Source organism: Eretmochelys imbricata, chromosome 10 (genome assembly GCF_965152235.1).
Source record: "Eretmochelys imbricata isolate rEreImb1 chromosome 10, rEreImb1.hap1, whole genome shotgun sequence".
In the NCBI taxonomy this organism is placed as follows: Eukaryota; Metazoa; Chordata; order Testudines; family Cheloniidae; genus Eretmochelys; species Eretmochelys imbricata.
Window position 1 is genome coordinate 41822461 of NC_135581.1, and position 13719 is coordinate 41836179.

General features: G+C 44.0%; 1 protein-coding gene across 2 annotated transcripts in view; it reads left to right on the top strand.

Moving 5' to 3' along the window:
* Nucleotides 1-11665, top strand: part of HCN4 (hyperpolarization activated cyclic nucleotide gated potassium channel 4) — a 162430-nt gene extending 150765 nt beyond the window's left edge. The window contains exons 8-9 of one of the 2 annotated variants that reach the window (XM_077828630.1): nucleotides 10113-10695; nucleotides 10771-11665. In XM_077828630.1, the coding sequence (XP_077684756.1) occupies nucleotides 10113-10695; nucleotides 10771-11665 (1478 nt within the window). Of the gene's footprint in view, nucleotides 1-10112 lie in introns of both variants that reach the window. The other variant, XM_077828629.1, reaches the window with a different exon arrangement.
* Nucleotides 11666-13719: the final 2054 nt, after the last annotated feature.

The following is a 13719-nucleotide window of genomic DNA, read 5'->3' on the forward strand; positions in this document are numbered from 1 at the left end:
TCTGCAGTGCACAGTCCCTATCATGGTGCATTCACAGAAGATATTAAGTTCACTGCTCTGTTAAAGACTCAGTACATCACAGCTTATTAATTGAACTGGGGTAAATACACCCTTCCCTTCAAACACCCCCCTGAACTGGTTTATGGTAAAAGTAAAACAAGTTTATTAACAAAAGAGCATGGGTTAAGAGACACCAAGTAAAAGATAATGGTAGTGCTGTCTACAAGCAAATAAAAGTGAAAATACGTACTTAAAATCTAAAACTTAATCTAGCACGATACCATCTTTGTGCAAGATGGTTTCTCTCATTCTCAGTCTCCTTTCCAGCCTGGCCAGGACCCATCACAGACATCAAAGAGTTCAGTTTCTTTGTTGCCTTAAGGTGAAAGATCGAGATGGAGTCTATCTGTGTTCCTTGTCTCCCCAAAGGGATGTCTTTGTGTTACATGTCAGGAAGGCCTCCTGGGGACTCAGTCTCCTGTGTCTTTCTGGGGTGCAGGGCCATGTTAATTCTCTGTCTCTTTTGTTTTACCTCATGATAAGGCCCACTGGTTTAGCATGATAGCAGCTTTGTTTACAGCTAATACGTAAATTGAGGTAAACCTCCCTTCCTTTGTCTGGGGCAGACCGGTCTATCACCTTTACCTAGGTTAGGCTGTCTTTGTCTTAAACAATGTTCTAGTAACATTATACAGAGGGAATTCATAACATCACATAGAAGGTTAACACATGCATTTTACAATGATAATAATAACCAGCATGTTATTAGCTTTCATGTGATACCTCACAAGGCATATTGTATACCTGTATTATTGCAGTAGCATGTAGGGTATGAATACAGGGGGCCCTCAGCTCACAGAGGGTAAGGATGTATTGAATGCACTGCAAAGAAGGCACTCTCGCTATACTGCTGTCACGGAGTGCAGACATTGAACAGTTAGGGCCGTCTCCCGCCTCTCAATCTACCTGGGCAACAATCATTAACATCCCAACATTCTGCTGTGGAGTGAGGGCAGTGTCTCTGAGATCAGAGGCGGCTCAAGCATAGAAGGGCAAATTGGAAGCCAAGTGCAGATGACACAGGATGAAGGAGTGAGGTGAGGGGTTTGCTGTGATGATGGATCACAGAGCAGATGCTGGTCTAGTACTCTTAGGGAGGCTGCAGTAACCACTCCTGCTTCCTCCCCTCCTCCTTCCATCTCTTCTCACTTGCAGGCTTCCTCAGTCCAGTTTCTTGCTAAAGAAATCCACTGTACGATATCCACAGAGCTACTAACTTTCAGCCACAGGGTTGGCGTTTGACTGTCGCCTTGAAGGCCCCCATATCTCTCTCTCCGCACCCTGGCCTTGCAGTTGTGTGGGAGAGCTCTTTGTACCCCTGGCTGGAATTTGCACCTGTGACTCCAGAAAACTCATTATTGCAAACCTGAGGTGTTGCCCTCTCAGACCTACCCTTTTGATTCTTAACGTGTTAGCCAAAGTCTAGCTTGGGTAATTCCATTTTGTTTCCTACCCTGCAATTTCAATTGGGTAGGTTCTTGTTTACTTCCTCGCCAGAACTGTTGTATAGTGTTGCTGTGCACTGCTGAAGAGCTGTCCCATTGCATCCCAGAAGTGGCCACACTCTTGTCCTGCATAAAACAGTCCTCAGATATATGGTTTGAATGATGACGGAATCATACAGGGTCTGATGCTCCATTGCCTGCAGCTCATATAGCTATTTACACCAGTGCAAAACACTGCCAAATTCAAATTGTAGCTTTTCACAGCTATTTTGCACTGGTGTAAATAGCTATATGAGCTGCAGGGAGAATCAGAGCTTGTCTATCCTGGTTATATGTGTAGCAGTCACTCTCATTCTATGGCAGGTTTTCCAGATATTGAATCATTCTTGTAGTTCTTTTCTGTACCCCTTTTAGTTTTTCAACATCCTTTTTGAAGTGTGGACACCAAAATGGGGCACAGTCTCCAGTAATGGTCTCACTAGTGCCATGTCCAGACATAATACCAGCTCCCTGCTTCTGGTTGATATTCCCCTGCTTTTGCATCCTAGGATCCCATTCTTCCTCTTAGCTACAGCATTGCGCTGAGCGTTCATGTTAGATGGTTACTTACCATGACCCCTAACTCTTTTTCAGTCACTGCTTTCCAGGGTACAGTCCCCCAGTTATAAGGGTGACCTATATTCTTTGTTCCTCGATGTATGACCTTGCATTTGGCTGTGTTAAACTGCACATTGGCTCACCTTACCAAGCGATCCAGGTTGGCTTGTATTAATGACATGTCCTCATCATTATGTAGCACTCCACCAATTTTTGTGTCCTCTGCAAATTTTAGCTGCAGTGATTTTATATTTTCTGCCCAATCATTGATAAAGCTATTGAATAGCATAGGACTGAGAACAGATTCCCTACAGGATCGCACTAGAAGCATCCCCACTGGATGACGATTCCCCACTTACAATTACTTTTTGCAGTCTGTTGGTTAACCAGTTGCATTGATTTTGTATAGTGCTAAATATTTGTATCAGAATATCATGTGGGTCTAAGTCAAATCCTTAGAATTTGTCTACATGTGAAAGTTAATCTGGAATAATGATCTCAACAAAGAATGATGACAAGTTTATTTGACAAGCCCTATCTTTCATAAACTTTGTTGACTGGCATTCATTTTGCCTACATTCTTTAATTCTGAAGATGTGATGTGGCTGTGGTGCCAGAGTTCAGGGTGGACTGTGTTTACAGATCCAATCTGCCATGCTATGCCTGTATCTAATTCAAATTCTGTAAACCCACTGGGAGGAAGGGTGTTTGTCAGTCCTGGTTTTGGATGGGAGCTGAAAGTGCAGGCAGGAGCCTGGGGCACTGAAACAGAATGAGAAAGGAAGTTAACTGATTGGTGTGGAGCTTGAGGAAAGTTTTGTTTGGGAGGAGGGTTAATATCGCTTTTGATTTAATCCAAACTGGCTGGCGCCTTAGGATGCCACTGTAGACTCACCTTGAACCCCAGTCTCAAGACAAGCTGCTATGCATACGTGCACTCCTCAGTGCTGTATACCCAACATGCACGCAGGTTACTACTGACTAACCGGAGCCCTCCAAATCTTGCCAGCACCAAGAAACAAAAGCGAAAGGGAAACCCACAGGCAGCTGCTCTAATATCTTCAGGATGGGATCAGCTGGGAGTGTGGAGTGCAGGGGCGGCCCGTCCATATAGGTGAACTATGTGGTCGCCTAGGGTGCCAAGTTAAATGGGGCCCCAAATTCTTGGAAAAAAAATCAAATTAAAAAAATAATAAAACGAAAAAAAATGAAAAATGAAAAAAATACAAATAAAATACGAAGATGTCATTATTTCAATTCCCATGCATGTATGGAGGGAATAGGAATTATAATTCATTTCTCTACATTTCTGAGAATTTATTAATATGTGAAATCTTTTATTTACTGCAAAAATAAATAATATTTTAGCAAAAAAATTTTCAATTTGCGACATAGGGTCAAGATGACCCACTCCGCAATTTTGATAAGCAATAATTCAGCCATAATGAAACACATCCACCAGTGGCAAGAGCTGCAATGCTAGTGACACCTAACTCGAATATACATCAAGGTCACATAGCCGGAAATTCATGTAGAGTGGAGATATCGCGAATTGATACATGTCCTTTTAAGACACGTCGCAGGTAGACGGTTAAGAATCAAGCGAATACTGTGGAAAATTGTGTTTCTTGGTGCCAAAGAGTAAAGAATATCGTCTTTCAGCATTATATATCCAAAATGTGAATATCTTCAAGAGTTATTAAATCTTAGCATTATTATCGGGCTGTATAATTATGAACTTTTCTTTGTTATAAATGGTTCACATGAATAAATAAGATTCATAAAAGAAAAGTAACAGCGTTAATGCTTAATAGACTACGAAAGTGATGAAGTCACACTCCAAGCGGGTAACCGTGTCGAGTTCCAAACAACCGGTGTCGAGTTATAACGTCGAAAAAGGTCATTTTGTTTCCGTGTAAACACTGTAACTAACTGTTATAATAGGTAAGTGAGTGTATGTTACTAATCATTGAACCTTTAAGCAGTGAAAAGGCATGTTGGGATGGCTGCATTGTGGTTTAAATCTCCAACCATGTGGTGTGACAGCCATCCTTAACGCTATAATGCTTGCAGTCGGGAGCACAGTTAGTACATAACAATATTCAAATGCCCCATGGCAGAAAGAGGAAAAAGAAAACCTCTTTTCAGGAGCTGAGTATCATAAATGAAAGGCTGAGAAGGAAAAGGACCAAGCAAAACAGCAGGGATCCTTCCTGAAATATCTTCTCATTAATCCAAATAAAGATGGAAGCAGTTCACAGCATCCAGATGAAGGAATTTTACTTGGAGAGGTGGTTAGCTCACATCCGCTTGGAAGCAGTTTGGAACATCAAGATGAAGGTATATTACTTCAAGATGAGGGTAGCTCACATCCACAAAAAAGCAGTTTGGAAACTCAAGATGATGGAAACTTACTTCTAGATGAAGGCAGCTCACAGCATCAGACTGATATGGAAGTGGAGAAAATTTATTCACCTTCAGAGACACATGCAGAAATTGAAGTAAATGAAGTAGAAGGAAGAAAGGATGAGGAAGTTACAAACAAGTTACAATATGGGGACCCAGCTTCATGGCCCAGATGTGATGACAAGTGTGCGGCAAATTCTCGTGGAACATGGACCCGAACAAGTTCATGAATTTCCCTTCCCTAAGGATGGAAATAACAGAAAACTCTCTGCTCAGCATTACAAGAGGAAACTAATTAATGGGGAAGAAATTCATCGAAATTGGTTATAATATTCAGTTTCGAAGGACTCTGTGTTTTGCTTTTGCTGCAAGTTGTTTAGAAATCAAGCAATTGGTACATCACTTACTGAAAATGGTTCGAATGACTGGAAAAAACATATCTTCAATTCTCTCTTCTCATGAAAGAAGTACAGAACATTTGGGATGTTTTCAAAATTGGAAAGAACTTGAATTATGATTGAAAAAAGGAAAAACTATCGATGAAGAAAATTTACATGTGATCAAGGAAAAAGAAGAATATATTGGCAACAAATATTACAGCGTCTGATTGCTTCAGTGAGAGTTCTTGTGGGCAAAATTTAGCATTCCGCGGCCATGGTAGAAATGAAAATTTATACACTCCAAGTAATGGAAACTTTTTAAAATATGTTGAATACCTAGCTTTTTGATCCAGTCATGAAGGAGCATCTACGTAAAATAACTGATGATGAAACACAGGTTCATTACTGAGGAAAAAATATGCAGAATGAACTGATTCAAATCCTAGCAAATGCCATTAAAAAGAAAATTGCAGAAGCTGCCCATTCTGCAAAATACTTTTCAATAATACCGGACTGTACACCAAATGTGAGTCATGTTGAACAAATGACGATGGTCATTCATTTTGTGGATATGAAAAAGTCTGCAGATGAAGATAATGTTGAAGTGCTTATAAAGGAACATTTTTTGGGTTTCGTACCACTGAAGGAGATGACTGGAGCATTTATGACTGAAACTATTCTACAAGAGCTTGAAAAATGTCATTATCTGTTGAAAACTTATGTGGCCAATGCTATGATAATGGGAGTAATATGAAGGGTAAAGACAATGGTGTGCAAAGGAGAATGATGGAAATCAATCTTAGGGCCTTTTTCGTTCCTTGCAGTGTGCATTCTCTGAATTTGATTGTCAATGATGCTGATAGATGCTGTTTGGAGTCAGGCAGTTTCTTTGACCTGGTGCAACATGTTTATGTGTTTTTCTCAGGCTCAACACGCTGTTGGGAGATTCTAACTCGCCGTGTGAATTCTCTAACTGTGAAACCACTTAGTCAGACAAGATGGGGAGAGTCGCATTGATGCTTTGAAGCCTCTTCGCTATGAACTTGGAAACATTTATGATGCCCTAATTGAAATTTCTGATGATACCACCTTTACTAGATTATCTGGCAATATGGTATGTTCAGATGCAGAAGCTCTTGCAAATGGCCTTTCCAAGTTCAAATTTGTGACTTCACTCATTTTGTGGTATAATATCCTTTTCGAGATTAACCTCACTAGTAAGCAGCTTCAGGAAAAGAACCTGAACATGCATTCTGCTATTCAAAAACTGCAGCAAACTAAAAATATTCTGGAGGAATTCAGAAGTGATGAAGGGTTTGAAAGAACACGGTAGATTCTCTTGAGCTTTCTGAAGAAATAGACTTTCTGACAGAATTTGCACCAGAGCCAGTTCGCATTCGGCAAAAGAAACAGCAGTTTTCATATGAAGGACGAGACACACCCATTCAGAACCCAAAACAAAGGTTCAAAGTGAATTTCTACTTTGCAGTCCTTGATACTGCTATTCATTTGGTTGACGAAAGATTTCAACAGATGCAGCAGCTAGAGTCAGTATTTGGCTTTCTATATGATATCCACAGCTTGCAAAAGAGAACAGCAAAACAGATAAGAGAATTTTGTATAAAGCTGGAGTTGCCATTGACTCATGAAAATTCAAAAGACATTGATGCTACAGATTTATGTAGTGAGCTTCAGGCTTTTTCCAGACGACTTAAGAAACATTCCTCTCCTGAAGAAGTACTGAAGTTTGTTTGTGAAAATAAGACAATTTTCCAAACATTTTTATAGCTCTACGCATTCTTTTAACTTTGCCGGTTTCCGTAGCTAGTGGGGAACGTAGCTTCTCAAAGTTAAAATTGATAAAAACATATCTGCGTTCAACAATGGTGCAAGAGAGACTTGTTGGACTTGCCACGATGTCAATACAGCATGAAATAGCCTGAAAACTGGATCTAAAAGAACTAGTGACTGAATTTTCAAAAGTTAAAGCAAGAAAAGTCACGTTTTAAGAGCACAGAGTGTTTTTTATTCGGAGTGTTTTGTAAATACAAGTTAAAGTTCATTGAAGAGTTTTCTTATTTCTTTCTATATTGGATGTGGTGGTAATGGCAGTTAAAGCAGGATAGCATAATGGATGATTTTGGATTTGTAATAATAAAATTATAATTAACATTTTTAATGCATTTTTATTTGAAATTGGACTGAAATATCATCGAGCTGTCATGTACAAATCTATTCTGAAAATTTCATGTCTCTATTTTATCTGATTTCAGAAACATTGGTTGAACAGATGGACGGACAGACAAACTGAATAATTAAGCCTCTGTTTTAAAAAAACACTTAAAAACATTAAAAGAAAAAAAAGGGGCAAAATGTTTCCCAGTTTACCAAAAATCTCAGCCTAGATCTGCTCTTGGGGCTTGGGGGTGGGGGGCGTGGATTGCATGGTTCGCCGAGGGTGCCAGTTGCTGTCAGCTAGTCTAGGGCTGCCCCTGGTGGAGTACCCTTGAAAAGTCAAGTGGTGGATTTAATTGAAGCCAGTTTGTTAAGGATACAAACCCCTATGAGCAGCAACTCCTGATGAAGCAATGCTGGAACAGAGTAGTTTGTTTTCATTAGGCTTTGAGGATACAACTAAATTCTGATGCATCAGACGTTCTCTCCCATTGAGAAGGTGCCGTGATCTGGTGAAAGGGCTCCACACAACACCCTCACTCATGGCTCAGAGCTGTTCTTTAATCACGTGAAGTTTCCCCTCAGTGCCAGGTGGATTCTGGGGCCAGGCAAACTCGTGTCACTGAATTTTGCAACACTTGGAAAAGGCAAAGTGCTGGGTAATATTACACTGCAAGGCTGAAAGATGAGCTGGAACTTAAATTTGATTGGCTTGAAATTCCGCTTCCAAGGCACAAATGAAACTATAATGGCAGGCAATCTGCTGCCCAGAGAGCTCTCACCTGGGCAAGCAGAGCCTTTGGGGAGGGAGAGTTCTTCTGTTCCTAGTGCACAGAGACTGCCGCTCAGCTAGAAGTACTTGCTTTACTTACCTCCCTGCTAGGGAAACTGCGAGACTTAGGGTGAAGTCCTGGCTCCATTGACAGAGTTCACATTGACTTCAATGGAATCAGGATTTCATCCTTAATTCCTTACCATTTGTAAAGTGCTTTGAGAGCTTGGGGCAAAAGGGTCGAGAGATGACTTAAATGTCACAGTCACCCTTAAAGGGGAAATGGACATGGACTTATATGATGGAGAACATGGGGGAAGGATGTTCTTGTGAACTCAAACAATGGTTGGAGAGCTTTGCAAAACCTCCAGGGTGAGGAGGAAGTTCCACTGTCTCTCCCTCAGTCCTGCAGGGTAATGCACAGTGACTAATGATTAGAAGTTGTATGCACCCAGCACAGTGTGCTGCGCAGTGTCTCTATTCACTCTATTCAGATCATCCACTGTGCTTGAGCCAGGTGGAGGTGGCTTTAGGTCACCTTATGCACTCCCCCAATATATGGGCTGGGTGGAGGCTAGTCCAGGTCCCAGCACAGAATACAGCAGCCTCTGGTATGCTCTAACTTATGCCAGGCCACTCCCAGCTCCTTTGCAGCAGCCAAGGCTTGCTGAGGTGTAGGAATGCTCACCCATGCCTCCTTTCTGCTAGAAATGCCCCCTGCAACAAGATACAGGAGATGAGGATGATTTAGAGTATTCTCTGACAGTTCTGCTCCATTGGAGGGTTCCCCAATGCCTCAGGGGGACAGATCGTCAGGCTTGATGGCTGCTTTGCACTGGAGGAGGGCTGAGGATCTGACTCACCATGACTCACTAGCCGAGTAGGTGCAATGAGATGTGGACTGGATACGAAGGAGGGATGTCCAATGATTAGCGGAGGAGACTGGGATTCAGCACTCTGGGTGCTGTCACTGCCTTGCTGTGTGATCTAGGGCAAACCACTTCACCTCTCCGTGCCTTGGTTTACCCAGCTGTAAAAAATATTGGGACAATAATAGTGACCGTACTGAGTTGTTGAGAGGCAAAATCACTTGAAATTAGTCAAGCGCTGTCAAGACCCTAGGTTCAAAGGTGCTACAGAAGCACTGAGCATTAGCTAGCAAAGTGTTAATAAAAGGTCTTCTGCAGAAAACAACTTACCATTCACCAGAGGAAATTTGCCCTAGAAAATCCAAAGTTGTATGTGTGGCATACATGGCTTCTGCCTTTCTGCAGCTGGGTTTTATCAGGTACAGTTCCATCCTGAGAACATGTTGAGCTTCTCCAGAAAACTGCAGGAATGTGCAATAGCCAGGAAACCCCACTAAACCTTGGCCTCTGTTTTGGATTCCCTCCAGGTGAGAAGAAAGTCCCAGCTGCCACTTCAGGAGCTGTTTGTTGAAAGCCTGTCAGGGATGGTCTAGATAACATTTAGTGCTGCCATGAGGGCAGGGGACTGGAATAGATGACCTCTCAAGGTCCCTCCCAGTCTTACGATTCTACAATTCAAAGGAATCCAGCATGGTGGCAGCATGAGGAGCATGCAGCAGGAATATAATTTGGGGGAAAGTCGGAGTACTCATGCAAGGTCCACCCACAAACCAAGCTCAACCCACTTGAGATACCAAAATGAAATGCCACTGAAAGCAGATCTTTACAAAATCATCTCTCAGCACTGGCTCAGGGGTGAAATAGTTAATAATGTTTGTATTTAATGTTTTGCCATTAGACTTCAGAGTGAACTAGTCCATTGAGGTGAATGAGGCAGAGCTATTGTTTCAGGCTCTCTGCAGGCTCAGGCAGACATCACTGACATAGTTACACTCAGGTCTTCTGTTTGGAGTTTTCTTTCCAACCACAAGCACTACAGAGTAATTGTTTTAAATGGAAGTTGAGATTCTAAAGCACAAGGTAATAGCCTCCAGACAAAAAAAAGCAGTTTGCCAATCTGCCCTGACCCTGGCCCCTTACAACCGCTGGTGAGCAAGACTCCTCATGCCCCATGAGGCAAGATCTTATGGGACACTACTTGACTAGAGGATGTAGTGTATGTCAGCTTACTGGCTGGCACAAAGCTGCCATGGCACCTCCATTTGAGAGAACTAATGAGAATGGGACAATGTGGCCTGAAAATGAACTGGGAGGGGCAGGCAGTGGCCTTCAATTGATACCCGCTGAAAGGTTTCCCCCTTGCTTTTACCAATCAGACTGATTCTTCCTCTCTCCTTTTTTTCTACAGGTAAGAAAAATTCCATCCTGCTACATAAAGTCCAGCACGACCTCAACTCTGGTGTCTTCAACTATCAGGAGAACGAGATCATCCAGCAGATTGTGCAGCACGACAGAGAGATGGCGCACTGCGCTCACAATGTCCAGGCTGCCGCAGCAGCAGCTTCCACACCAACCCCCGTCATTTGGACTCCACTGATCCAGGCGCCCTTGCAAGCTGCAGCAGCCACCACTTCAGTAGCAATAGCTCTGACCCACCACCCGCGCCTCCCGACTGCTATATTCCGTCCTCCAGTATCTGTTTTGGGGTCTTTGGGGCAGCCGTCCAGCCAGACGCCGAGACAACTGAAAAGGCTTCAGTCTATTATACCATCAGCTGGTCCTTCTGCAGTAGGTTCTCCATCCAGCACGCCATCCCAGCTGCACACTCCAGGAGCTGAAACCCCTTCATCATCTTCCTTCCAAATCCAGCAGCTGGCAGGATTCACAGCCTCTGCTGGCTTAGGCCAGTTCCATCAGGCCTCAGTTGGATCTCCTTCCCCTGGCTCAAGCCAACAGTGCTTGGGTGGCACATCATCAGCAGGATTGAACCAGTTTCAACAGGCGCCTTCAGGGTCTCCTTTAGGGGCAGTTCAGCAGCAGCCACTTTCCAGCAACACTCTGCCTAGTGGCTTTGGCCACTTCCAGCAGGCCACCACTAGCTCTCCACCTACTTCCTTCACCCAGCTCTCATCAAACTCACCTAGCAATCTTCTCAACCAATTCCAGCCCACCCCCAGACAACCGCAGGTGGGACAGTTACAGCCCCTCACGGGAAGTGGAACTTTGGGAGGAATGAACCACTTTCAACCCCCTCCTTCTTCCAGTTCTCCATCCTCTAGCTTAAGCCAGCTGGCACAAGCCTCTGGAGGCTCCCTCTCAGGGCTGTGCCAAATACAACCAAGTGCATTAGGTTCTGCAACTGGGACGATAGGCCAGCTGCACCAGGAAAGGTCACCTTTTGCCTCCATGTCTCCATTGCAGCAGCCTGGTGTAGCCACCCCTTGTTACACCCCTTCTGGCCTTAGTCCTCCTAGTCAGAGCCCAGAGGCCACAAGAACTTTCCAATGTGGCCCTTCCAGGGCCTCTGGCTCTCATGGATCTCTGCTCATGCCTCAGACCTCCAGCCCACCTCCACTGGTCCTTCAACCCAAGAGCTCTCCACATTTGCCACCAAGACGCCTGAGCCAGGACATCAGGTTGATTTCTGCTTCCCAGCCATCTTTGCCCCAAGAATTGTCTCAGACTCTGAGCCAAAGTTCTCCTCTTTCCTCTAGAGAGTCTGTTCTGAGCTTCTTTCCTTTCTCTGGGGGAGGGTCTGGACTTCTCAGGAAGCCGTGTAGCTCTATTCCCGGACGCATGACTTTGCCACGTCAGATGTCCTCAGGTTCTCTGCCACACCCACTAGTGTTTGGAGCCAGTGCTGTCGTTGCTCCCTCTCTGACTGCTGGTGGGAGGAAAGAATCTGTTGTGCTCCCCGGGGAGCTAGAACCTGTCAGATCCAAACTGCCCTCCAATTTATGAGGATCTCTTCTCAAAGCCGTTTCTGCCACTCCTGCAATTCAGTTCCTGATCAGACTTTCACAAGTCATTGCTTTCCTTTTTCTTTCTTTCTTTGCCTTTCTTTCTTTAGGTTTGACTGTGATTAGCGATAAACAAAAAGAAGATAACCAGGTATTCTTAGAGCTATAGATTTTTGGTCACTTGATTTTATAGAATATTTTAATACGTGGAGCAAAAGAAAATGAGGAGATTTAATCTACTGAGGTATACACAGATACAATGTGTGCCTGAGCTGGAACTTGTGAATGATCAACCATAGAGCCACCAAAAGGTTTTCCTGTTGAGACACAGATCCCAGGTTGACATGGGCAGAAGAAGGAACACTGGGCCAGGTCCATAGCTGGTGTATTTTGGAACAGCTCCATTTGAAGAGCTGTGTTGATTTGCACCAGCTGGAGATCTGGCCTATAGTGTCTAGATTTTGAGGTCCTGAGCAGTTTGCTGTGTGCAGTGGAAGGTTCTGATTCCCCCATGGTTTTCTCCTGTCCTGAGTGGATTGCAGAGGAAGTGGTGGAGGGTCAGTATTGCTAATGCAGTTCCCTGTAGGGATTAGAATCACAAGGGCAGGAGGGTTGCTTTTCCCTTTCTTGGACTCCTTCTGGACAAGGTGAAGCATCTGGTGATCTGGCTATGGAAGGACCCTCACTTCCCTCAGCATTCTTCCCACCCCACTGATGTGTTAGTGGGAGCAAAAGCCAGTCGCAGGTCCATTATGGTAGGGAGGGGCTACGTCCCCTCTGTATTCCTAAAGGGATCGGGGACAGGGGAGGTGTGAGTCTCATCTCACTGGTCACTGTTGTGCTTTGCCAGCTGATCAGCAGCATGGCTGCTGCCTCACAACTAGCACCATGCTCAGAGGCCTGTTGCTGATTTTGCATTCCAGCTGAAGGAAGTCAAAGTAAGTGGTAGGAAGAGGATGGTTCATTCACCTCACCTCCCTCAGTGTTAGCCTCTCAGCTTCTGGGGGCCTCTGCTTTGAACCACAAGAGAACAGGTTAAGATGATGTTGAAAGGAAGAGGCCAGCTAGTTCCCATCCTGCCACTCCTATGTTCAGAGAAGCCCAATGGTGTGGCACAGAGTGTCATCCTGGTGCTCTGCTGGAGCCTGAGGGAGCCACCTGATTTGCACCTAAATTAATATAATGTAAAATGTGTGTATTAAATGCTGCCAGCCATGGCCTATGCTTCTCCTCTGCCAGAGGAACAGAAATCATTTGCTTGCCTTCACCAGCAATAATAACCTGCAGTTGATTGGCTGTGGCTCCACTCTGCAGTGACAGCACCATCAGACATAGCCAGATCCAGCGGGCTTCTTGGGCTACATCTTGGGTTCCTGGCATAAGACAATCCAAGTGGGGACAGGACAATAACGAGAATCCTAGAGAGGTTTCAGCCATTGGATGTGCAGAGCGCTGAGCTGCTGCAGCCTTTACCTCTAGAGCAAATATCTCCTCTTGCTTTGCTTGTTTTTTTCTTAGACCAACAGGTGTCTCTGGTCACCTCACTGTAAAGAGCCGAGCACTCGCCTTTTTTCTATCACATGGTCCCATGTGCCCCTTCTTCCTATGCCCTCTGATATCATAGATTCCTTCCAGTGCTCCCACGAAAGCAGGCCCTCCTGCCACAGTGCCAGAACAACAGAAACAATCAGAGTAATAGCAATCCTCCTGTCTCTCCCCAGCCCCTAAAAAACTGGCTGGCTGCTGGTTTTATACCAAATCCTTTGCAAAACTCTGACATGGGCCTGTGTCTCCAAAAGTTGCTGCAAGTGTAACTGGGCACTCTTGGTTCAAGGTGCTTTGGTGGCTCACAATTAAGATGTAATCAGCTTTGGTCTTCCTTAAAGGGTCAAGGGTATGCTAGAAATATTTTCTACTAACTAAATACAGCTATATATGTGTGTGTACATAGGTGTATATGTATACAGATACAATATACACAGCTATACACGCGCACACACATATATATATATATCTTCTAGTTTTAAAATACATGTCAGTTTTGACCCTCCTGTA